This window comes from Pan troglodytes, chromosome 23 (genome assembly GCF_028858775.2).
Source record: "Pan troglodytes isolate AG18354 chromosome 23, NHGRI_mPanTro3-v2.0_pri, whole genome shotgun sequence".
In the NCBI taxonomy this organism is placed as follows: Eukaryota; Metazoa; Chordata; class Mammalia; order Primates; family Hominidae; genus Pan; species Pan troglodytes.
The window spans coordinates 46,780,578-46,803,688 of record NC_086016.1 but is presented as its reverse complement, the minus strand read 5'-3'; the positions used below and the strand labels follow the sequence as shown (position 1 = coordinate 46,803,688).

The following is a 23,111-nucleotide window of genomic DNA, read 5'->3' as shown; positions in this document are numbered from 1 at the left end:
GAGTTTTCAGGCACAAAAATCTTCAATGGCTATGCCTGAAAGTAGAGTGTTTTCCAGACAAAGTGTCTACCACCGCGGAGGCCAGGGTTCCATGGCTGACCCGGAGCCTGCGCCCTCCTCCTGTGGGATAACAGGGGAAAGAACAACTTTGCTCCTAAAGTGATGGGTCATTTATAAGGCTACTGAAGAAACAAGGAGTCAAATCAATGCCTTTAGGGTTGAAAGAGAAAGATAACATCAGGAATAATAAAAAAAAAAAAAGCCAAGTAGCATTATCATGTCTGGAATCAGACCAAGTGCAAGTCTTGGGGGATGTGCCAGATAATTGGACCAATGGAAGATCAGCTCAACCAGCATTTGTTGGGGGCCCACCGTATACTCAGCTCCAGGGAGAAAAGATGAGACACAGCCCCTGCCAGGCCCCAGGGTCCAGGGGAAAGGGATCCGGGGGAAATGGGAGGTCTATGCCCAGCCCCACAAGCAGCTCTCTGAGAACCGTGGGAGCCCTGGCAGCCACACCCATCATCTATGTCTGCAACGGCTTTTATCTGGGCTTAGACCACCCTTCTCAGGTTGAGGGCACCCCCATGAGAATGCCACCCACGCATCTGACAAGCTGCCTACAAATCTAGGGGTTCCTACAATCCCTTCACATTTGATAATTTGCTAGAATGACTTGGAGAGCTCAGGAAGGCACTATACTTAACAATTACAGCTTTATTACGAACAATGCAATTCAGGACCAGCCATAGGAAGAGACGCGCAGGGTAAGGTCTGGGAGCGTCCTGGACTCAGAGCGTCTGTGACCTCTCCCGTGGAGTTAAGAGGCCTCCCCTTTGGGCCCATCATCATAGCATCACCAACTGGGGGAGCAAGGGGCCATCGGAACCTCTGGAAATCCAGGGCCCCCATTGAAGCTTCATTTCTTCAGTGGGATTGATGGGATCACAGGCCACAGAGTGAACTCAGCCTCCAGCCCCTCCCTTCCTGGAGGTCTTAGAGCCCCCCACCCCCGCCATGAATAACAAAAAGACTCCTTTCACTTGGGAAATTCCAAAGACTTAGAGCTACCTCGAGGGAACTGGGGACGAGGGCCAGCCGCATTCCGAATGATACAGCATCGGCCCACCCTGCACCCCAGCCCACCATCAGCTGCCCCCGAGGAGCAAACTGTGGGGTCTCCACCCACCGGGCACAGAGATGCAGCAGAGGCCGGTCTCCAGCAAGAGCAGAGGCAGCAGAAGCAGGGACGGCGGGCAGTGGCTTTGCTTCCCAGCTCCAGGCCATTCCCGGGAGCAGAACAGCGTCTGCTCTGGGACCCCTGGTCACTGAGGAACCTCAGGGGGTGTTCAGAGATCACAGATGTGCTTCCCTGGGCTACTGGGACCCAAATGGGAGGGAGGGTCAAGGTCGCCAGGGCAAGGACTGAGGTCTGACTTTTTCTATTGACCCTGGGAAGCCAGGTGAGGAGGGGTAGGGACAGCCTACAGCAAGGCCAGCGGAGGCTGCAGACATGGAAAGGAGTAGGGATCCCAGGGACAGTGGCAAGGCCACTTACAGGGGAGAGGACACAGGAGGAGGAGCTGCCTGTGCATGTGTGGGCAAGTGGGGCTGCGGTGCCACCTGGGGTGGGGGAGGGGCTGGGAGGCTTGTGGGAGGAGCAGCCCCCCAGACTGGGTGGGTCCCGGAAGGTGTCCTGGGAGGCCTGGTGGGAGAACATGGCTCAGACCTGGTGTCCAAGAAAGAGAAGCCTGTGGGCCACAATGGGCCATCCCAGCACCCTCCTTCTCACACCTACAGGCTCATCCCAAACCAGGGGGCTCCCCTCTGCCTCCCACCCTCGTCTGGTTTGCAGGTGGTGGGGACGGGAGGGCTCGTGGCCTGCCAGTGCACCAGTGCCTATTGCTGGTGAGGGGGCTTTGTGCTGTCTGGGGTAGTGTGGGGAGGGGACCTGTGGCTCTGGTCAGCTGGCCCAGAGGGTAGAGGGGGGTGTGGGGTGAAGCCAAGATAAGCAGGTAACGATGAATTCCCACCTGAGAAACCTGGACTCAGTTCAGCCAGCCACAGGGCCCGAGGTACCCAACCACGCCATGGGCCCCCTCCACCCTGCCATCTGCAATGAGGGTAAGAGGGTCCCAGGGCAGAGTACGGCACATGCAAAGAGACCCCAGCCCAGAGCCCACACTGGGTCATGTCCCTGTTCCTCACAAGCATCCTGCTTGCATACAGTGCTGACTCATTCATTCAATAAACACTTATTAAACACCTACTGTTTGCAGAGCCCATGGTCTTGCATGATACTGAGCTCTGAGAGTGAGCTGTTATTGAAGGCTTTTTACTCCCTCCCAAACCAGAAGGGCAACTAATTTGGTATTTTGTTTTCATACCAACAGATTTCGTTTTTTTTGTTTTTGTTTTGTTTTGTTTTAAGAGACAGAGTTTGGCTGTGTCACCCAGGCTGGAGTGCAGTGGCATGATCATAACTTACTGCAGCCTTGACCTCCTGGGCTCAAACGATCCTCTCTTCTCAGCCTCCCAAGTAGCTGGGATTACAGGCTCGAGCTAAAGCACCTGGCTCATATCAATACATTTCTAAATGTCCTTCCAAATGAACACACAGCATTATTCAGATCTCATAAGCTTATGAAGCTTAGAGCAAGTGCCACGACAGAGAAGTTGGGTTCCTTATTCTATTATTTCTACATCTGTAGCATTTGAAAATTTCCATAATAAAGTATATTATTATTATTATTATTTTTCTGAGACGGAGTCTTGCTTTGTCACCCAGGCTGGAGTGCAGTGGCCCAATCTCGGCTCACAGCAACCTCCATCTCCTGGGTTCAAGCAATTCTTCTGCCTCAGCCTCCACGGTAGCTGGGACTACAGGTGCGCACCACCATGCCTGGCTAATTTTTTGTATTTTTAGTAGAGACGAGGTTTCGCCATGTTGGCCAGGCTGGTCTCGAACTCCTGACTTCATGATCTGCCTGCCTCGGCCTCCCAAAGTGCTGGGATTACAGGTGTGAGCCACCGTGCCTGACCAATAAAAAGTTTAAAAGAGAGAGAGAAAAAAAAAGCAAAGGGCTGTACCCAGCCTGCCAGGGTAGAATCTCTTCCTCTGCCCAATCCCTGGCTGAGCTGGGCTGGCGCCTCTTTGGTCATCTGCAATACGGAAATAATAATGAAACTGACTTGGAGGGTTACAGGAAGGATTAAATCAATAACCTGCATGAAGTCTTGGCACAGCCCCAGAACACAGTAAGTGCACTGTGAGCTGTTACCACGGACCAGGTAGGATGCTGGGTGCTTCCAGGAGTGCTGTGTCCCATCTTCTCATTTACAGGTGAGAAAACTGAGGCCCAGAGGCCAAGTGAGCGTCAGGGTGGGTTGACGCGAGCAGCTGGCCGAGGCTGACTCCCAGCCAAGCCTCCGCGGCTTCCTCTGCGCTGCGCATGCCCCGCACTGAGGCCGGCCTCCCTCGCTCCCTCGGTCTCCCCAGCAGCTGAGAGGAATCCCCGGAACCTTCAACCTTCCCACTTATGAAGCCATCAATGCCGCATCTGTGTTGATGCCATCAGTCAATATGAGTAAATACCCTTCGCTGTTCTCTGGGAACACAGGCCAGCACATCAAAACCAGACTTCAATATGATATGATATGGAAGGAAATGAAAACTATCAATAAAATGCAAATTCGGCAAGGCATCAGATGAATTCATGACCCCTGTTTCTCCCCTGGCTGTTTACAACACCACATCACTCACTGTCTCTGCAATAGGAGAAGCCTGGTTTATGAATAAAGCAACGATTCCCAGAGCCGTTACCCACAGGGTGCGTGGGGCGATTCATCATTCTCTCCCAGCGGACGGCGATTAAAACGCATCATAAAGGCAGTAGCAATCTATCGGCAGGGAGTCGCAAGTTTGCTATGGTTTTTGTTTGAAGTTGCTAACCATTTTTGCAAAAGTGGAAGGAGAGCTGAAGACCCCTTTAGGCCTGCGTGCTGCAGGAAAGCCCAGCCGGCAACGGAATGGGTTGTGTGCCAAAAGATCCGAACCCAGGGCGGTGGACGTGTGTTGTCCTGCAGGGCCAGGTCCGGCGTGGACTTCTCTTTCTCTCCCCTGCCACTCACCACCCTCCACGTCTCTGAGCGTCTACCTCTACCTCTTCTGGTCCTCAGACCTGGAACCTTCCATCCCCCACCCTGCTTCACACCACCTGATGGATCTCCACTCTGAGCTCCCAGCCTCAGCCCCAGACCAGAGCTTCAGACTCTGAAACACATGCTCAGCCCCACAATGACCACTTCTTAAGATACTGAAGTCAACTTTATTTACAAAACACTATTCTGGCCAGGTGCGGTGGCTCATGCCTATAATCTCAGGACTCTGGGAGGCCAAGGTGGGAGGATCCCGAGGTCAGGATTTCGAGACTAACCTGGCCAACATGATGAAACCTCATCTTTACTAAAAATACAAAAATTAGCTGGGCATGGTGGCAGGCACCTATAATCCCAGCTACTCAGGAGGCTGAGGCAGGAGAATCACTTGAACCTGGGAGGCAGAAGTTGCAGTGAGCCGAGATTGCGCCACTGCACTCCAGCCTGAGCAACAGAGTAAGACTTCATCTCAAACAAAAAAACAAAAAAACAAAAAAAACCACCACCACCACCACCACTATCGTTAATGTCAAAATTCTACAAAGCTTCCATTTGGCCAAGCATATAGTCACTCAAGTAGGGAGAGATCATTCAAAATTCCTTTTGACAGGAGTCTGGTTTCTGGCTGTGGTTCCAGATGTTGGTCATGGGGGAAGCAGCAGCTGGGACAGAAAAATTCAGAAATGCGTTGGTGGGGAGTGACATCTGGTCACACCTGAAGGACGCAGGAGAGCCCTTGGCCGAAGAAGTCTTGGAGGGGTCCATGCCACACCCTGGAGGAGCAGGAGGGAAGGGGGTTCCTGGTCCTGAACTGTCCCCCTGGGCCCACAGAAAACTCAGGTGCATGAACTGCACTTAGGGGACGAGAGAACGAAGCTGACGCCAAGGTGAGGCCCAGGAGGAGGAAGGGGAGAGGCCTCTGTTCTGCCAAGAACAGTCCTCAGTGAGGGGCCATCTGGGGATGTTCTCTGCTGGTTGTCCCAACTGAAAAAGCGACTGGAGGCCGGGTGCAGTGGCTCACGCCTGTAATCCCAGCACTTTGGGAGGCCGAGGCAGGTGGATCATGAGGTCAGGAGTTCAAGACCAGCCTGACCAACATGATGAAACCCCATCTCTACTAAAAATACAAAAATTAGCCAGGCGTGGTGGTGGGTGCCTGTAATCTCAGCTACTCAGGAGGCTGAGGCAGAGAATTGCTTGAACCCGGGAGGTGGAGGTTGCAGTGAGCTGAGATCGCACCACTGCACTCCAGCCTGGGCAACAGAGCAAGACTCCATCTAAAAAAAAAAAAAAAAGAAAGAAAGAAAGAAGAAAAAGAAGAAAAAGCTGCTGGCAATTGGAAGTTTTGCTGTAATAATTTTCTCTGTATCCAATGCACCTGCATTGGAATGTTTAGATTTTTCTTGCTTTGGTGCTTTGACTGTAAACTCTATTTCACCCAAGTGGAGAATGGCTTCCACTAAGCTCTTCTCCAGGCACCTCCATCCTTGTTGTTCCTGATGACTGCTGGTTAAGGCCGGCATCTTTTCAGGATGGCTGAGGCCCTCATATGGTCTCTTGATATGCTTAAGTTTCTCAAGAAGCTGGGGGTATTTTTGTTTGTTTGTTTTTTGAGATGGAGTTTTGCTCTTGTTACCCAGGCTGGAGTGCAATGATGCAATCTCAGCTCACTGCAACCTCCGCCTCCTGGGTTCAAGCCATTCTCCCGCCTCAGCCTCCCAAGTAGTGGGGATTACAGGTGCCCACCACCACGCCCAGCTAATTTGTGTATTTTTAGTACACACGGGGTTTCACCATATTGGTCAGGCTGGTCTCGAACTCCTGATCTCAGGTGATCCACCTGACTCATCCTCCCAAAGTGCTGGGATTACAGGCATGAGCCACTGCGCCCGGTGAAGCTGGGTTTTAAATAAGTGAAAACTCTGCTCCAACACAAGAGAACTATCTAAAAGCTGAAGACTGCTGCCTGTGCCATCATCTCCCAAGGAAGTCTGCAGCATCGAGGCCCTGGCTCAAGTGTCAACTCTGACAACTTCATATACTCCCCGGGAGGAGCACACACCCCAGCACAGCGCACAGCCCCCTAATGACGCGGAAGGACCACAGTAGACTGCACTGAAATCCCACAACATCCCTCCCAGGCTAAACCCTGGCAGGTCCTCTTGTTCCAATTAGTTTTCTTTTTGCTGGGAGAAGGACGAATAATCTGGAAGGTTCCCAGCCCCCGGGGTACCCACCGGGAGAGCAAGTGGAGGGAGGCACATTGAAGAAGGCCAAGTTCCAGGTGCGGTGGCTCACGCCTGTAATCCTGGCACTTTGGGAGGCCAATGAGGGTGGATTGCCTGAGCTCAGGAGTTTGAGACCAGCCTGGGCAACACGGTGAAACCCTGTCTCTACTAAAATACAAAAAATTAGCTGGGCATGGTGGCACGTGCCTGTAGTCCCAGCTACTCGGGAGGCTGAGGCAAGAGAATCCCTTGAACCCAGGAGGCGGACATTGCAGTGAGCCAAGATCATGCCACTGCACTCCAGCCTGGGAGAGAGTGCGAGACTCCGTCTCCAAAAAAAAAAGAAGACTGCCAAGTTACTTCCCAGGGCTCCCCCTTCTCTTTTTTTTTTTTCTTGAGACAGAGTTTTGCTCTTGTTGTCCAGGCTGGAGTGCAATGGTGTGATCTTGGCTCACTGCAACCTCGGTCTCCCGGGTTCAAGTGATTCTCCTGTTTCAGCCTCCCAAGTAGCTGGGATTACAGGTATGTGCCACCACACCTGGCTAATTTTTGTATTTTTAGTAGCAACGAGGTTTCACCATGTTGGGCAGGCTGGTCTCGAACTTCTGACCTCAGGTGACCCGCCTTCCTTGGGCTTCTAAAGTACTGGGATTACAGGCATGAACCATGGCCTGTAGGTGGCCTAGCCACCTCTTCTCTTAATTTAAACTCTTCCTTTACACCCCTGGAAACCTCATCCCATGTGACAGCCCTCACCCCCAGTTTTTGGTTTCAGCTAGGCCACCAGCTGGATGTTTTTAAAAACATCTCTCAAATCCATGCCCTCCTCTGCATCCCACTGCCACGACATTAACTCAAACCTCTATTCTTGCTCTTACTGGCCTCCCTGACTCCAGTAGCTGCCGTCATCATTCTCCAACCCGAGACTTCTAAATTATACATCTGATTACATCCGTCCTATGTTTAATGTGCCCCAGAGCCACCATGACCAAATGCAAATTCCTCTGCTGACCCTCCCAGGCTTTGAAAATGTGATTACTGCTATATGTCCATCTTGCAATTAAAGTTTTTAAAAAACGTTTAGTGATAAGCTGTTTGTAACAGATGCACTTTCTGTGCAGACTGAGACAGACTGAAAGGAAAAAGGATGGAAGAGGCACACCTTACCAACACCAGTGATGAGAAAGCTGGTAGAGCTGTCTTGGCTATATTAGTATCAGAAAAATCGGACTTTAAGACAAGCAGTATCACCAGACATAAAGAAGGTCACTTAATAATGGTAAAAAATACACCTATAATCCCAGCACTTTGGGAGGCCAAGACAGGCCGATTGCTTCAGCCCAGGACTTCAAGACCAGCCTGGGCAACATGACAAAACCCTGTCTCTACAAAAAAACCAAGAAAATTAGCCAGGCATGGTGGCCTGTGCCTGTAGTCCCAGCTACTCAGGAAGCTGAGGTGGGAGGACTGCCTGAGCCCAGGGAGGTAGAGGCTGTAGTGAGCGGAGACAGCACCACTGCACAGCCTGGGCAACAAAGTGAGACCTTGTCTCAAAAAAAGGTCAATACATCAAGAAGTCATAACAATACTAAGTATATATGCTCCTAGTAACAAAGCATCGGCCGGGCGCAGTGGCTCACACCTGTAATCCCAGCACTTTGGGAGGCTGAGGCGGGCGGATCACCTGAGGTCAGGAGTTTGAGACCAGCCTGGCCAACATGGCAAAACCCTGTCTCTACTAAAGATACAAAAATTATCGGGGCTTGGTGGCGGGTGCCTGTAATCCCAGCTACTTGGGAGGCTGAGACAGGAGAATCACTTGAAACCAGGGAGTTGGAGGTTGCAGTGAGCTGAGATCGCACCACTGTACTCCAGCCTGGGCAACAGAGCAAGACTTCATTCCAAAAAAACAAAAAACAAACAAAAAAAACCAAAAAGCATCAAAACACAGGAAGCAAAAACGGACTGAACTAAAGGAAGAAATTTACAAAGTCCAATTTTGGGAGCTGTGAACACTTTTCCATTAGTAACTGAGAGCAGACAGAATATGAATAAGGATGTAGGAGATGTGAACACAACTTAATCATTAATCAACTTAACCTAACTGAAATAGAGCATTCTGCCCAACAACGCATAACATACATTCTTTCCACGTGCACAAGAAACATTTATTTACCTAGACAGATCATAGGCAAGTGTACTCGTTCTCAAACTTTCAGGTCTCAGAACCCATCAGTATTCCTAAGGTTATTATTAAGGACTTCGAAGAGCTTTATCTTTTTAAGCGGATTGTATCCATATATATTTACCATATTAGAAAACTAAAACAGAAAATTCAAAAATATTTATTCATTTAAAATAATAATAACCGGCCAGCATGGTGGCTCACACCTGTAAACTCCAGCACTTTGGGAGGCAGAGGTAGGCGGATCACTTGAGGTCAGGAGTTCGAGACCAGCCTGGCCAACGTGACAAAACCCTGTCTCTACTAAAGATACAAAAATTAGCCAGGCATGGTGGTATATACCTATAATCCCAGCTTCTCGGGAGGACTTGCACTTGGGAGGGTGAGGCTGCAGTGAGCCAAGATGGCACCACTGCACTCCGCAACAGAGTGACACCCTGTCTCAAAAAATAAAATTAAAGTCCAGGGATGGTGGCTCATGCCTATAATCCCAGCACTTTGGGAGGCCAAGGCAGGTTGATCACCTGAGGTCAGGAGTTCGAGACCAGCCTGACCAACATGGCAAAACCCCGTCTCTACTAAAAACACAAAAATTAGCTGGGTGTGGTGGCAGGCGCCTGTAATCCCAGCTACTTGGGAGGCTGAGACAGGAGAATCACTTGAACCCGGGAGGTGGAGTTTAGAGTAAGCCAAGACCGTGCCATTGCACTCCAGTCTGGGTGACAAAATGAAACTCCATCTCAAAATAACAATAATAAAATAATAATAATAATAATAATATATAATAAAAATTTTAAACACTATATAAATTAAAAATATATATTTCCTGCCTTCCTTTTGTTGGCACCTGGCCAGGGGATCTGCATTCCTCACACTCGGTCCAGTGTCCCCTCTACCTAAATCCTAGAAGTTTTCTTAAAAGGACATCTGGGAAAAAAAAAAAAAAAAAAAAAAAAAAAAAGGACATTTGGGGCTTCAAATGACTGAGTGCCTGTCAAGTCCTGCCCTCTTGCTGTCCCTCCTGTACACAGTGTGCACTAAAGTGTTTATCATGTTTCTGGGGTCTTTTACTGTTTGAGAACTGGCCTCTTTTTATTATTACCTTGACAAGATTCCAGGCCCCTCAGAGATGACAGCTAATGATTATGGAGCTCAGTGCAGGGGACATCAACGTGAGGGTTGGACTCACTGCCCATGGGAGAAATGCATGCTCAGGCCTAAATTAAAGCAACGCAAGGCCGGGCACAGTGGCTCACGCCTATAATCCCAGCATTCTGGGAGACCGAGACAGGTGGATCACTTGAGGTCAGGAGTTCAAGACCAGCCTGACCAAAATGGCGAAACCCCGTCTCTACTAAAAATACAAAAATTAGCTGAGTGTGGGTGTGAGCGCCTGTAATCCCAGCTACTTGGGAGGCTGAGGAGGAGAATCTCTTGAACCCGCGAGGCAGAGGTTGCTGTGAGCTGGGATCGTACTACTGCACTCCAGCCTGGGCGACAGAGCGAAACCCTGTCTCAAACAAAACAAAACAAAACAAAGCAACGCAAGATGTTTTCCTCTGACCAACTGCTGGGCACGGAGTTGCTTGTTGTCTACGTTTTTGCAGATGTTTGTTGCTTTGGATGAGACATAACAGTGCCCTTGATTAATAAAACAATTCATTAAATTTCAGCCTCTGCTGTTTAAAGCCTAGCAGGACACTGCCCGTTGGCTTCTCGGAGCACCTGGGCAATGCTTTAACAAGTGTGTAATTTATTTCTCCAAACACACTAGCAGGCCCTCCTTTTCCAATTAGTTTTACTTCTTTCTTTTTTTTTTTTTTTTTTGTTTTTTTGAGACAGGGTCTCACCACTCTGTCACTCTGTCACCCAGGCTGGAGTGCAGTGGTGTGATCTTGGCTCACTGTGCAACCTCTGCCTCCCGGGCTGAAGCAATCTTCCCACCTCAGCCCCGCAAGTAGCTGGGAATACAGGCATGCAACACCATGCTCGGCTGATTTTTGTGTTTTTTTTGTAGAGATGGGGTCTCACTACATTGCCCAGGCTGGTCTCGAATTTGTGGGCTGAAGCAATCTGCCCACTTTGGCCTCACAAAGTGCTAGGATTAAAGGTATGAGCCACTGCACCTGGCTCCAATTAGATTTCAATCTTGCCCAGCTGCAGTGAGGCAGCCCCTGACAAGCCCACTTTGCCTCAAAGTTGCCGAGAGGAAGGCTGCTCTGCCCATGGTCCTGCAGACTGCCCAGCTGGGGTCCTACCTGCCACCTGCAGAATGCCATGTCTGGCCACGTCGTAGAACGGGTGACTCGTGCTCAGCGCAGGATCCTGGCCAGCCATGGGCACCACCGAGGGCCTCTTCCTCACTGCACCCAGCACAGCAGCCGCCGCCGCCTTGTCTCTCTGCAGCTCTGCAGCAAAGAAGATTAAAGGAAGTCAGTGCATTCTCCAGTAAGGCGGGGAATGAGGGAGCCTCCTGATGCCTTTCATAAGACAGTCACCCACCTCTGCTGCACACCCACTACGCGCCCTGCCTCAGCCGAGCACCCACTATGCGCCCTCCCTCAGCCGAGCACCGAGTACGCGCCCTCCCTCAGCTGAGCACCCAGTACGCGCCCTCCCTCAGCCGAGCACCCAGTACGCGCCCTCCCTCAGCCGAGCACCCAGTACGCGCCCTACCTCAGCCGAGCACCCATTATACGCTCTACATCAGTCGAGCACCCACTATACGCCCTACCTCAGCCAAGCACCCATTATGCACTCGACATCAGCCGAGCACCCACTATGCGACCTACCTCAGCCATGCACCCACTGTGTACTCTACCTCGGTTGTACACCAAGTGCCCATCCAGTGTCCAGCACCATGGAGGGAGAAAAATAAGACCTAAGTTCAGATACTGTCCACATTGACAGGGGTGGCAACTAAGGCTCAGAGAGGGAGAGTGACTTGCTAACTGGCAGCAAGGTGTGGACTTAACCTTGAACCTCCAGCTCCAAATTCTGAGCCAGGCCTCCATGAAAGACCTTGACACTGGCAGCCAGCAGGAAGCCAGTGCTGCCGAAAGCACCAGGGTGAGCTGGGGTTGAGGGCAGGCACTGGGGTCACTGCCATATGAGGAAGAAAGAAAAGGCTGCCCTCCTAAGTTGAATCTTAGCAGGGGAGGTTCTCATGCAAAACCAATCGGGGTTCTTAGAGAAATGTTTTCAGCTGCAAAAAAGAACAGGAATTTTGAATTTCAAGGTTAGAGTAGATGTAGGACCCCAGGTGTAGGGGGTTGAAGACTATCCCCTCCCCACCCCTCCCCACCCCAGTATTCCTCCTGGAGCTCGGAATGTGACCTTATTTGGAAGTCGGGTCTTTAGAGATGTAATTAGTTAAGATGTGGTCAACTGGATCAAGGTGGGCCCTGAATCCAATGACTCAGGAGATACAAGGGGAGGGTGTGTGAGGACGGAGTCACAGACTAGTGTGATGCGGCCTCAAGCCAAGGGACACCAGGAACCACCAGAAGATGCAAAAAAGACCCTCCCCTGGAGCCTTCGGGAAAGTGCAGCTCTGTAGACACCTTGACTTTGGACTGGTGGCCTCCAGAACTGAGACAGTGACCTGTTGTCTTAAGCCGCCAGGTTGTGGCACTTTGCTGGCGGCCCGAGGAGATGGGTAGAGTCAGGTCCCATGGAGTTAGGAGGCCCAGGGCATGACGAGGCTGGTGAGGGTGCCCAAGGAGAAAGCACTGGCTTTTCTAACAATTTCTGGAGGTGATTCTGATGCAAAGCCAGGTTTGAGATTCATTCATCCAGACCAACACCCCATCGAGGAGGGAGCGTGAGGCGGGGCCTGAGGGCTGCCTCACATGGGCTGGAAGCTGCCTCCCGCACCTCCCTGCCCACTCAGTCCCGGTCCACCCCAGTCCTTGGGGTGTTTACCTGGTATTTACTCAGCACCACTCTGTGCAGGAATGGGGCAGGGGATGGGGCCAAGGCCCCTGTTCATCAACAGGTGTGAGGGTCCCAGGGTGGGGTGAGTAGGGGGTGCCACAGGACACCCCTCCTTCCAGTCAGTCAACAAATATGCATTGAGTACCTACTATGTGCCAAGAACACTTTCTGACAGTGAGGACACGGCAGCCACACAGGCAAAGCCCCTGCGTCGGGCAGAACAGAGGCCTCCCAGTGATGTCCACATCCCGCTCCCTGGACCCCGTGCATGTGACCGTCTGTGGCAAAAGCGATTCTGCAGAGGGGATTAAGTTAAGGATCTTGAGATGAGTGGGTTATCATGGATTATCCAGTTGGGCCCAAAGTACAGTTGTCTCTCAGTATCCTGGAGGGATTGGTTCCAGGACCCCCCAGGGATACCAAAACCTTTGGAAGCTCAAATCCCTGATGGAAAATGGCATAGTGTTTGCAAGGAACCTACACACATTCTCCCGTATTGTTCAAATCACCTCTAGATTACTTATAATACCAAATACAATGTAAATGCTATGTAAGGAATTTTTATACTGTTTGTTGTTGTTTTGTTTTGTTTGAGACCGAGTCTCACTCTCTCGCCCAGGCTGGAGTGCAGTGGCATGATCTCTGCTCACTGCAACCTCCACCACCTGGATTCAAGCAATTCTCCTGCCTCAGCCTCCTGAGTAGCTGGAATTACAGGCATGCACCACCACGCTCAGCTAATTTTTGTCTTTTTAGTAGAGACAGGGTTTCACCATGTTGGCCAGACTGGTCTCGAACCCCTGGCCTCAAGTGATCTGCCTTCCTTGACCTCCCAAAGTGCTGGGATTACAGGTGTGAGTCACCGTGGCTGGCAGTGTACTTTTTTTTATTTTTAATTTGCATGGTTTTATTGTGGTATTAAGATTTTTGCAGTTTTTATTGTTGTATTTTTTATGTATTATGTTATGAAGTATTTTTGATTTGCAGCTGGTTGCATCCTTGGATGTAGAACCCGTGGGTGCAGAGGTTGAGTATAATTGCAGGGGGTCCTTACAAGAATGAGGCAGGAAGGGCTGAGTCAAGGAAGCAGCCATGACCGTGGGTGGAGGCAGAGAGAATGATGGGGAGAGGCTCTGCAGCTGGAGGCAGGATGGGCCCGAGCCTAGGAATGTGGGCAGCAAAGGGCAGGAAACAAAGCCTCCCTGGAGCCTCCGGAGGTACACCCGGCCGCCAACGCCTTGACCTCAGCCCAGGAAACACCTTTCGGACAGGTCGGGAAGCTAAGGTCTCTGTGCTATTTGTGCCGCTGACGGGGTGGGGACCTGCTGCGGCAGCCACTGGAAGCTTGCACAGCTCTGGCCTCAGGGATGCCGGTTCTAGTGCGGTGGAGCAGAGGCATGAACAGGGAAAGGAGAGAGACCTAGGGGAGGTGGGTGCAGGAGGTGGGCCTCCAGGGACTTTCACCCCAAGTGTGACAGAGCCGCTGGACGTCCTGAGTCGAGCCTGCCTGATGGGGCTTCCAGGATCCCTCTGGCTGCAGAGAAGGGGGAGCAGGAGGCCTGTGGGGGCCGAGCTCTTCAATGACAAGCCCCGGGTGTGGGTCCTGGCTGGTGCTGGCCCTGAGTGGCAGTGAAATGGACTGCCCGCCTGCCTCTGTGTGGACAGCTCGGGGATGGACTGCTGCGGGGGGGGGGAGGGGGCACTCAGAGAGTGGCAAAGCCCTGCAGGCAGGGGAGGGCCTCCAAGGTCAGCGTGGCTATGGGAGAGCCAGGCCAGACCATGGAACCTTGAACCTGGGGAGGACTTGGGCTTCATGCAAGGTCAGGAGTTCGAGACCAGCCCTGCCAACGTGGTGAAACCTCCTGGGCCCTGAGAAGATTGAGCAGAAAGATGGAGTGGGGCAGCCTGGCCCAGAGGGAGGGAGGGAGGGAGGGAGGGGAGCGTGTGTATCGGGCTGGAGCTGGGCTGGCCCAGGCCCACTGCGGGAACCAGCCTGGAAACCCCCGTGGCCCTACACGTTAGCCACGTGGACACCCCCATCACTGCACAGGTGGAGGCCTCCTGATGTTTCAGTGCTAAAGCGTGCTGTGGAAAACAGCGTGGCAGCTCCCCAGAAAGCCAAACCTATGACCCAGCCAAGGAGAAGCCCAGGAAAGCTGGAGACGGGGACTGAGCAAATACACGTACACGCATGCTCAGAGCAGCACTGCTCACAACAGCCAAAGGGTGGCAACTGCCCAGATGTCCACCAGTGGATGGATGGATAAGCCACGTGCGGTCCAGTCATATGGTGAAATATTACTCAGCCGTAACAGGATGAAGTTCTGGCCTATGACCCAACATGGAGGAACTTGAAACCGCTCTATTCAGTGAAAGAAACCAGGCACAAAAAAGCACACACGGTATGATCCCATTTACATGAAGCGTCCCGAATAGGCAAATCCACAGAGACAGAAAGCAGATGGGTGGATGCCAGGAATGGAGGGAGGGAGGTCAGGGGAGTGGCTGCTTAATGGGAGTTTCCCACTGGGGTGATGAAAACGTTCTGGAACTAACTAGCAGCGGTGGGTACACAGCACTGTGAGTGGACTCGACAGCCCTGAATTGTGTGCTTTAAAGTGATTAATTTATTCTTTTCATTTATTTTTTATTTTTTGAGATGGAGTCTCACTTTGTCGCCCAGGCTGGAGTGCACTGGTGCGATCTTGGCTCACTGTAATCTCCTCCTCTCCGGTTCAAGCGATTCTCCTGCCTCAGCCCCCTGAGTACCTGGGACTACAGGCACGTGCCACCATGCCAAGCTAATTTTTTTGTATTTTTAGTAGAGACAGGGTTTCACCACATTGGCCAGGCTGGTCTCAAACTCCTGACCTCAAGTGATCTGCCCGCCTCAGCCTCCCAAAGTGCTGGGATTATAGGTGTGAGCCACCACACCCGGCCCTAAAGTGGTTAATTTAATGTTACACGAATTTCAGTCCAATTTAAAAGAAAAGGGCTAGACATGGTGGTGCATGCCTGTAATCCCATCTACTCAGGAGGCTGAGGTGGGAGGATCGACTGAGCCCAGGAGGTCATGGCTGCAGTGAGCCAATTTCACATCACTGCACTCCAACCTGGGCAACACAGCAAGATCCTGTCTCTAAAAATAAAATAAAAATAAATAAAATAGGCCAGGCACGGTGGCTCACGCCTGCAATCCCAGCACTTCGGGTGGCTGAGGCATGTGGATCACCTGAGGTCAGGAGTTCAAGACCAGCCTGGCTAACATGGTGAATCCCTGTTTCTACTAAAAATACAAAAAATTAGCTGGGTGTGGTGGCACGCGCCTGTAATCCCAGCTACTTGGGGGCTGAGGCAGGAGAATCCCTTGAACCTGGGAGGCGGAGGCTGCAGTGAGCTGAGATCGCGCCATCGCACTCCAGCTTGGGCAACAAGAGTGAAACTCCATCTCAAAAATAAATAAACATTAAAAAAAATAAAATAATATAATATAAATCATTTTAAAAAGAAAAAAATGCTACAGTACATGGGAAGCACTATGGTAAGGAAACAGGATGAGGCAGGTCAAGGGACCCCATCTGAACGCAGCCCACACTTGAACCTCATACTGCAATCTCCTGAATCTGCATTACCGTCACGCTGCCACAGCAACCCAAGGGAGAAATGGGTTCCTATCGCTGCAAGCCTGAAGCAGTAAGGAGAGTAAACCAGAAGGCAAAATCATGAGTTCTTGGAAGCAAACCAAGCAATGTATGTAAAATTCCACGAAGACTTCCTGCATCTGGATGTGAAATGCTGATGCTAGATGCAGAATGGAAAATGATTTCTTCCCGAGCTGCGGGTCGTCAGTAGGTTCTTAAGATCGCCTCCGGTTATTTCAAACCCAGAAGAGAAATCTGCCCGGCAGCCGCCGGCAGCGCACGTGATAGTGACAGCCACTGCCCCTCACTTGGACACACGTGCACGGGAGTCCGTGGAACCCAGGGGATACCTGGAAGCGAGGCTCTCCTCCCAGCTTGGCCTTTGTCGCCTGGTTTCCTCAGGCATGCTCTTCAGTGCCTCTGAGCCTCAGTTTATTTTTCTGTAAAATGGGACACAGAACCTAGCACCTTATAGGGTAGCTCTACTGTGAATGAGGGTGTTATCTCACTAAAGCCTCACAACCCAGGAGGATGACCCTCATCCCCAGGGCTTTATTTAAATCTGCATACAGCAAGTCTACAAAGATAAAACATGGACTAATGGCATTGGCCAGTGGTGGGGGTGAGGGCAGGGCCTGAGGATGGGGTGGAAGAAAGACTTTTCACTGAATACCTATTTTATTTTTTATTTTGAGATGGAGTCTTGCTCCGTTGCCCAGGCTGGAGTGCAGTGGTGCGATCTCGGCTCAATGCAACCTCCGCCTCCCTGGTTCAGTAGATTCTCCTGCCTCAGCCTCCTGAGTAGCTGGGACTACAGGCGCCCGCCACCATGTCCGGCTAATTTTTTGTGTTTTTAATAGATATGGGTTTTCACCATGTTGACCAGGTTGGTCTTAAACTCCTGACCTCAGATGGTCCACCCGCCTTGGCATCCCAAGGTGCAGGGATTACAGGCATGAGCCACTGTGCCCAGCCTGTTTTTTATTTTATTTTTTAAGAGATAGGATCTTGCTCTGTAGCCCAGGCTGGAGTGCAGTGGCGCAATCACAGCTCACTGCAGCCTCGGCCTCCTGGGCTCAAGTGATCCTCTTGCCTCAGCCTCCTGAGTAGCTGAGACCACAGCTGTGCACCACTGTGCCAGCCCACTGAGTGTATTTTTATAGAGTTAGATTTTTTTGAGCCACATGAATATATTATCTACTCAAAAACTAAATGTATACCAATGATCTTCTCCCAGGACCAGGCTGGAGGGAGAACATACGTTAGCTAAGCCGGCCAGCTCCTCAAAGTCCAGCCCGGACACGCTCACCTGGCAGATGGGACACCTGCTGCCACCTCTTGGGGTCCCAGCCTGGGGGTCCCTCCCTCTGACACCCTGAGGGAGAAGCACACAGAACACAGAGGCGTGTTTCACACAAACCCGCAGAGTTTGAGGAAACGCCCTTCAAGGGACCCCCCTGTTGTTTTGTCTAAAATGAAGAAAAAGGCCGAGCGTGGTGGCTCATGCCTGTAATCCTAGCACTTTGGAGGCCGAGGCAGGCAGATCACCTGAGGTCAGGAGTTCGAGACCAGCCTGGCCAATACAGTGAAACCCCACCTCTACTAAAAATACAAAAATTAGCTGGGCGTGGTGGCCCATGGCTCACACCTGTAATCTCGGCTACTCAGGAAACTGAGGCAGGAGAATTGCTTGAACCTGGTAGGCAGAGGTTGCAGTGAGCCGAGATCACCCCACTGCACTCCAGCCTGGGTGACAGAGCAAGACTCCAACTCAAAAAAAAAAAAAAAAAAAAAATTCCTCCAACTGGAAACCGCCCATGTAAATCTCCACAGCAGGCAAAGGAGATGTAAATGGCGGACGTCCTACAGGGTGATGTTACATGCCAGGTGGACAGGCCACTATAGCCACGTGTACCGACGTGAGTGGTCTCGCAATATGTTGAACAAAAAGTCAGACACCGGCCGGGCGCAGTGGCTTATGCTTGTAATCCAAGAACTTTGGGAGGCCGAGGCAGGCAAATCACCTGAGGTCAGGAGTTCGAGACCAGCGTGGCCAACATGGTGAAACCCCATCTCTACTAAAAATACAAAAATTAGCCAGGCGTGGATAGCGGGGACCTGTAATCCCAGCTACTAGGGAGGCTGAGGCAGGAGAATCGCTTGAACCCAAGAGGCGGAGGTTGCAGTGAGCCAAGATCGCGCCACTGCACTCCAGCCTGGGTGACAGAGTGAGACTCTGTCTCAAAAAAAAAAAAAAAAAAAAGAAGTCAGAGACCAAAAAGTCAGTCACTGTGCAATTCCACTTTCTGCCTTTCGTTACGTATCCATTCCAAGATTCCTGATCTATTTGTGGGTGTGTTTTGCAGACCATCTTTTGAACTGATGGTAGCTGCTGCCTGCTTCACTCATTATGGGTGAAAGAAAATCATTAACATGTTTGTTTTATATCTGTGTGAGTTCTGATTTTCCATTTCCTGGAAGTTACCTCTTAATGTGGGGTTAGAGAGAGAGGAGGGCTGACCATTAGAATTGGGGGCAGAAATGAATCAAGGGTGAGGCCGTTATTTCTGCTGTTTTGCTATCGTCCCAGGGCACAGAAAACTGATTTTAGCCTGACCACCTGAAGAAGTTACAGAAGGAAGAATGGCCATACTCAAAAAATCATAAAATAATAGATATTGGCGTGGCTGCGGTGAACAGGGAACACTTCTACACAGCTGGCAGGAATGTAAACTAGCACAACCACTATGGAAAACAGTGTGGAGATTCCTTAAAGAACTAAACGTAGAACTACCATTTGATCCAGCAATCCCGCTACTGGGTGTCTACCCAGAGGAAAATAAGTCATTATACAAAAAAGATCCTTGCACACTCATGTTTATAGCAGCACAATTCGCAATCGCAAAAATGTGGAACCAGCCCAAATGCCCATTAATCAACGAGAGGATAAAGAAACTGTGATATAGACATACGATGGAATACTACTCAGCCATAAAAAGGAATGAATTAATGGCATTCATAGCAACTTGGATGAGACTGGAGACTGTTATTCTAAGTGAAGTAACTCAGAAATGGAAAACCAAACATTGTTACATTCTCATAAGTGGGAGCTAAGCTATGAGGATGCAAAGGCATAAGAAAAATACAATGGACTTTGGGGACTTAGGGGGAAAGGGTGGGAAGGGGGTGAGGGATAAAAGACTACACATTGAATGCAATGTATACTGCTCAGGTGATGGGTGCACCCAAATCTCACAAATCAACACTAAAGAATGTACTCATGTAGCCACACCACCTGTTCCCCAATAATCTATGGAAATAAATAAATAAATAAATAAATAAATAAATAAAATAGTCCAGGCCCGGTGGCTCATGCCTGTAATCCCAGCACTTTGGGAGGCTGAGGCAGGTGGATCACCTGAGGTCAGGAGTTTGAGAACAGACTAGCCAACATGGTAAAACCCCGTCTCTACTAAAAATACAAAAATTAGCTGGGCATGGTGGCGGACACCTGTAATCCCAGCTACTCGGGAGGGTCAGGCAGGAGAACCGCTTGAACCCGGGAGGCGGAGGTTGCAGTGAGCCAAGATTGTGCCATTACACTCCAGCCTGGGTGACAAGAACAAAACTCTGTCTCAAAATTAACAACTAACTAAATAAAATAAAACAAAACAATCACCATCGGGTGGGCTCAAATACAAGTTAAGAATTCAGAAGGGAGAAAAAAAAAGCAGCTGCAGAAGGAAAGCCACTGGGTGTCTGATAGCAGCTGTTAAACGGGTAACGAGCAGTAGGGAGGAGACTTCAGGCCCAACAGAGTGACCCTGCTCAGGGGCGAAAGTCTTTGAATTTCTGCCAAGAGAAAAGTGTTTAAAGCCACCTTTTAATGACATGAACCTACCTGGCTAGTGAGAAAAGTGCTACTACATTCTGATCATGAGATTTTATTGTTGGGAATGATTTGCCAGGACTTTCTCCAAGCAGAAGAGCTCAGGGATTTTATTTAAAAAGTGTTGGGAGAAATGTTTAAAATTGAGACGAACGTTTAAGCACAACATGGGGAGTCAGCCACCAGGGTCTGAGCCCAGCCCTGGTCCCTAGCGTGAGACAGGCACATACCATAACAGAGGCTGCTCCAACTGTGCCAAGGGGGAGGCCTGGGCCCAGCGGAAGGTGGTAGAGTATGCCTGTTGAAGAATAGCAGAGTGTTACGGGAGTGGAATAATTCAGACTTGAGGAACACATGCTAGGGAGACACAGCAGGTTCTTGAGCAGAGGAGTGCCTGAGGTCAGCAGAGGCTTCTAGAACCTACAATAGCTCAGGAGCCTGAGGGCAAAAAGCCAGTCCCAGAAACAGCAGGAGCAGCATTGCAGGAGGAGCAGGTGCATGGGACATGTCCCAAGCTGCATAGACAGCGAGGGTGATGGACAGAGCAGGCAGGGCACAGTGGGCCTTGAGACAGGGGGGGATACAGGAAGAGGCTCCCAGTGGAAGGAGGGGTGAGTTACAAGCAACAGCAAACACCTCTTCCCATGCACCCCTACCCCCGCCACCAGGCCACCTACAGTGCGCAGCGCCATTAATTCTGCTCTGACGCCACCCGCTGAAGCAAGCCTTTCAGTTAATTACCAAGTCCTCCCGGAGTGCCCAGTGCTGGGAACCGGCAAGTGAAGCCTCAGTAACTCAGAATAAAGGGCAACACAGGGAGGGCCCATTTACATTAATGAAAAATCTGAACTCCAGGAGCCTATTAAGAAGACAGCGTTTTTTGACTCTCAAACAAGGCAGGTGGCACTTCAGGAGATGTTGCTTACCACAGGCCTCACCACAGTGGAGATACAGGAATAATTTTAACGAGTACAACAAGGATGCCTACTTTTTTTTTTTCTTTTTTTTTTTTTTTGAGACGGAGTTTCACTCTTATTGTCCAGGCTGGAGTGCAATGGCGTGACCTCGGCTCACTGCAATGTCCGCCTCCCGGGTTCAAGGGATTCTCTTGCTTCAGCCTCCCGAGTAGCTGGGATTACAGGTACCCGCCACCATGCTCGGCTAATTTTTTGTATTTTTAGTAGAGACTGGGTTTCACCATTTTGGTCAGGTAGGTCTCAAACTCCTGAACTCAGGTGATCCACCCGCCTCGGCCTCCAAAAGTGCTGAGATTACAGGTGTGAGCTCCTGCGCCTGGCCGGATGCCTACATATTAATGAGGGTTACAGAAGCCTCTGGAAGCAGCTTGTACTTGTGACATCTTCAGGGGATGGGAAGTGCCGTGAAGTTTTAGACTACAGCTTGGCAGCTGGGACCTGAAATCTGGAGGTGACTCACTCGCTTCTGACTTACTCACCTGGGAGCGGAGGACTCACTCCATGAGTGACCAGAATCAGGAAGGCTACTGGTTTCTGAATGAGGCAAAGCTCGAGTTGAAACATCAAGCAAATTTGGAAATGTGGGCCAATCTAGGTGACTGAAGGAGTCCTTCTATTACCAAGGAAGCTAATTTTTCCAGAATGCTAAGTAGCTACATAATATAGATAAACTGATTAAAAATGAGATACGATTTGTGCTAAAAAATAGAATTCAGGTACTAAAAATTTCCCTTAAAGAAAGAGTTATGGGCCAGGTGTGGTGGCTCACACCTATAATCCCAGCACTTTGGGAAGCCGAGGTGGGTGGATCACCTGAGGGCAGGAGTTTGAGACCAGCCCAGCCGACATGATGAAACCCCATCTCTACTAATAATACAAAAAAATTAGCCGGGCGTGGTGGCACATGCCTGTAATCTCAGCTGCTTGGGAGGCTGAGGCAGGAGAATCGCTTGAACCCGGGAGATGGAGGTTGTGGTGAGCCAAGATCGCACCATTGTACTCCAGCCTGGGCGACAAGAGCGAAACTCCGTCTCAAAAAAAAAAAGAAAGAATTATGTCCCCTCAGGGTTATGACAGCCCTACTGGAGTTGTCCACAGGTCAGGGAAAGGCTGCCTGCAGATGACCAAGCTGTGGGCAATGGCCTAGCTACCACCCAGGAGGCCGTGAGGGGAGAAGCAGCCAAGTCCACCAGAGGCTGATATCCAGGCAGCTGTACTCTCGCCATCTCTGCTGACCCATAGGCCCAGGCCAGCTCATATGGTACATAAAACGCTGGTGCTGAGTACGAAAAATTCAGAGTGCTCATTCTCCTTTCAGTTTATGTGTTGTGCTGCCCAGGAAACCTTTGCCTCTTGGAATTTCTATTAAAAAATATTCCCCAAGGCTGCACACCGTAGCTTGTGCCTATAATCCCAGCACTTTGGGAAGCCGAGGCAGGTGGATCAACTGAAGTCAGGAGTTCGAGACCAGCCTGGCCAAAATGGCAAAACTCTGTCTTTACTAAAAATACAAAAAATTAGCCAGGTGTGGTGGTGAGTGCCTGTTGTCCCAGCTACTCGGGAGGCTGAGGTAGGAGAATTGCTTGAACCCAGGAAGCAGAGGTTGCAGTGAGCCACAATTGCTCCACTGCACTCCAGCCCGGGTGACAGAGTAAGACTCCATCCGCCCCCCGCCCCCACCCCTCCAAAAAAAGGCCGGGCATGGTGGCTCATGCCTGTAATTCCAACACTTTGGGAGGCCGAGGTGGGTGGAGCACCTGAGGTCAGGAGTTCGAGACCAGCCTGGCCAACATGGTAAAATCCGTCTCTATGAAAAACACAAAAATTAGCCAGGCGTGGTGGCGGGTGCCTGTAATCCCAGCTACTTAGGAGGCTGAGGCAGGAGAATCACTTGAACCCGGGAGGCAGAGGTTGCAATTAGCCAAGACTGTGCCATTGCACTCCAGCCTGGGCAACAAGAACGAAACTCCATCTCAAAAAAAAAAAAAAAAAAAAAAAAATCTCCCAAAGAAATACCAATAAACAAGAAAATAGTCAAATGTCATACAGTCTCTGCTACCATAAAGACACTAATTATAAAGGCATTTTTTTGTTGAT

The 23,111-nt window shown here is 50.5% G+C and overlaps 1 protein-coding gene across 5 annotated transcripts in view; it reads right to left on the bottom strand.

Annotated features, from left to right (window-relative positions):
* Nucleotides 1-23,111, bottom strand: part of ARHGAP8 (Rho GTPase activating protein 8) — a 105,570-nt gene that overhangs the window by 60,579 nt on the left and 21,880 nt on the right. For 3 of the 5 annotated variants that reach the window (XM_016939367.3, XM_063807688.1, XM_054675649.2), the window contains one exon: nt 10,830-10,979. In XM_016939367.3, coding sequence (XP_016794856.1) covers nt 10,830-10,908 — 79 coding nt within the window. In that variant the 5' untranslated portion in view covers nt 10,909-10,979. The other 2 variants (XM_016939364.4, XM_054675648.2) reach the window with 2 other exon arrangements.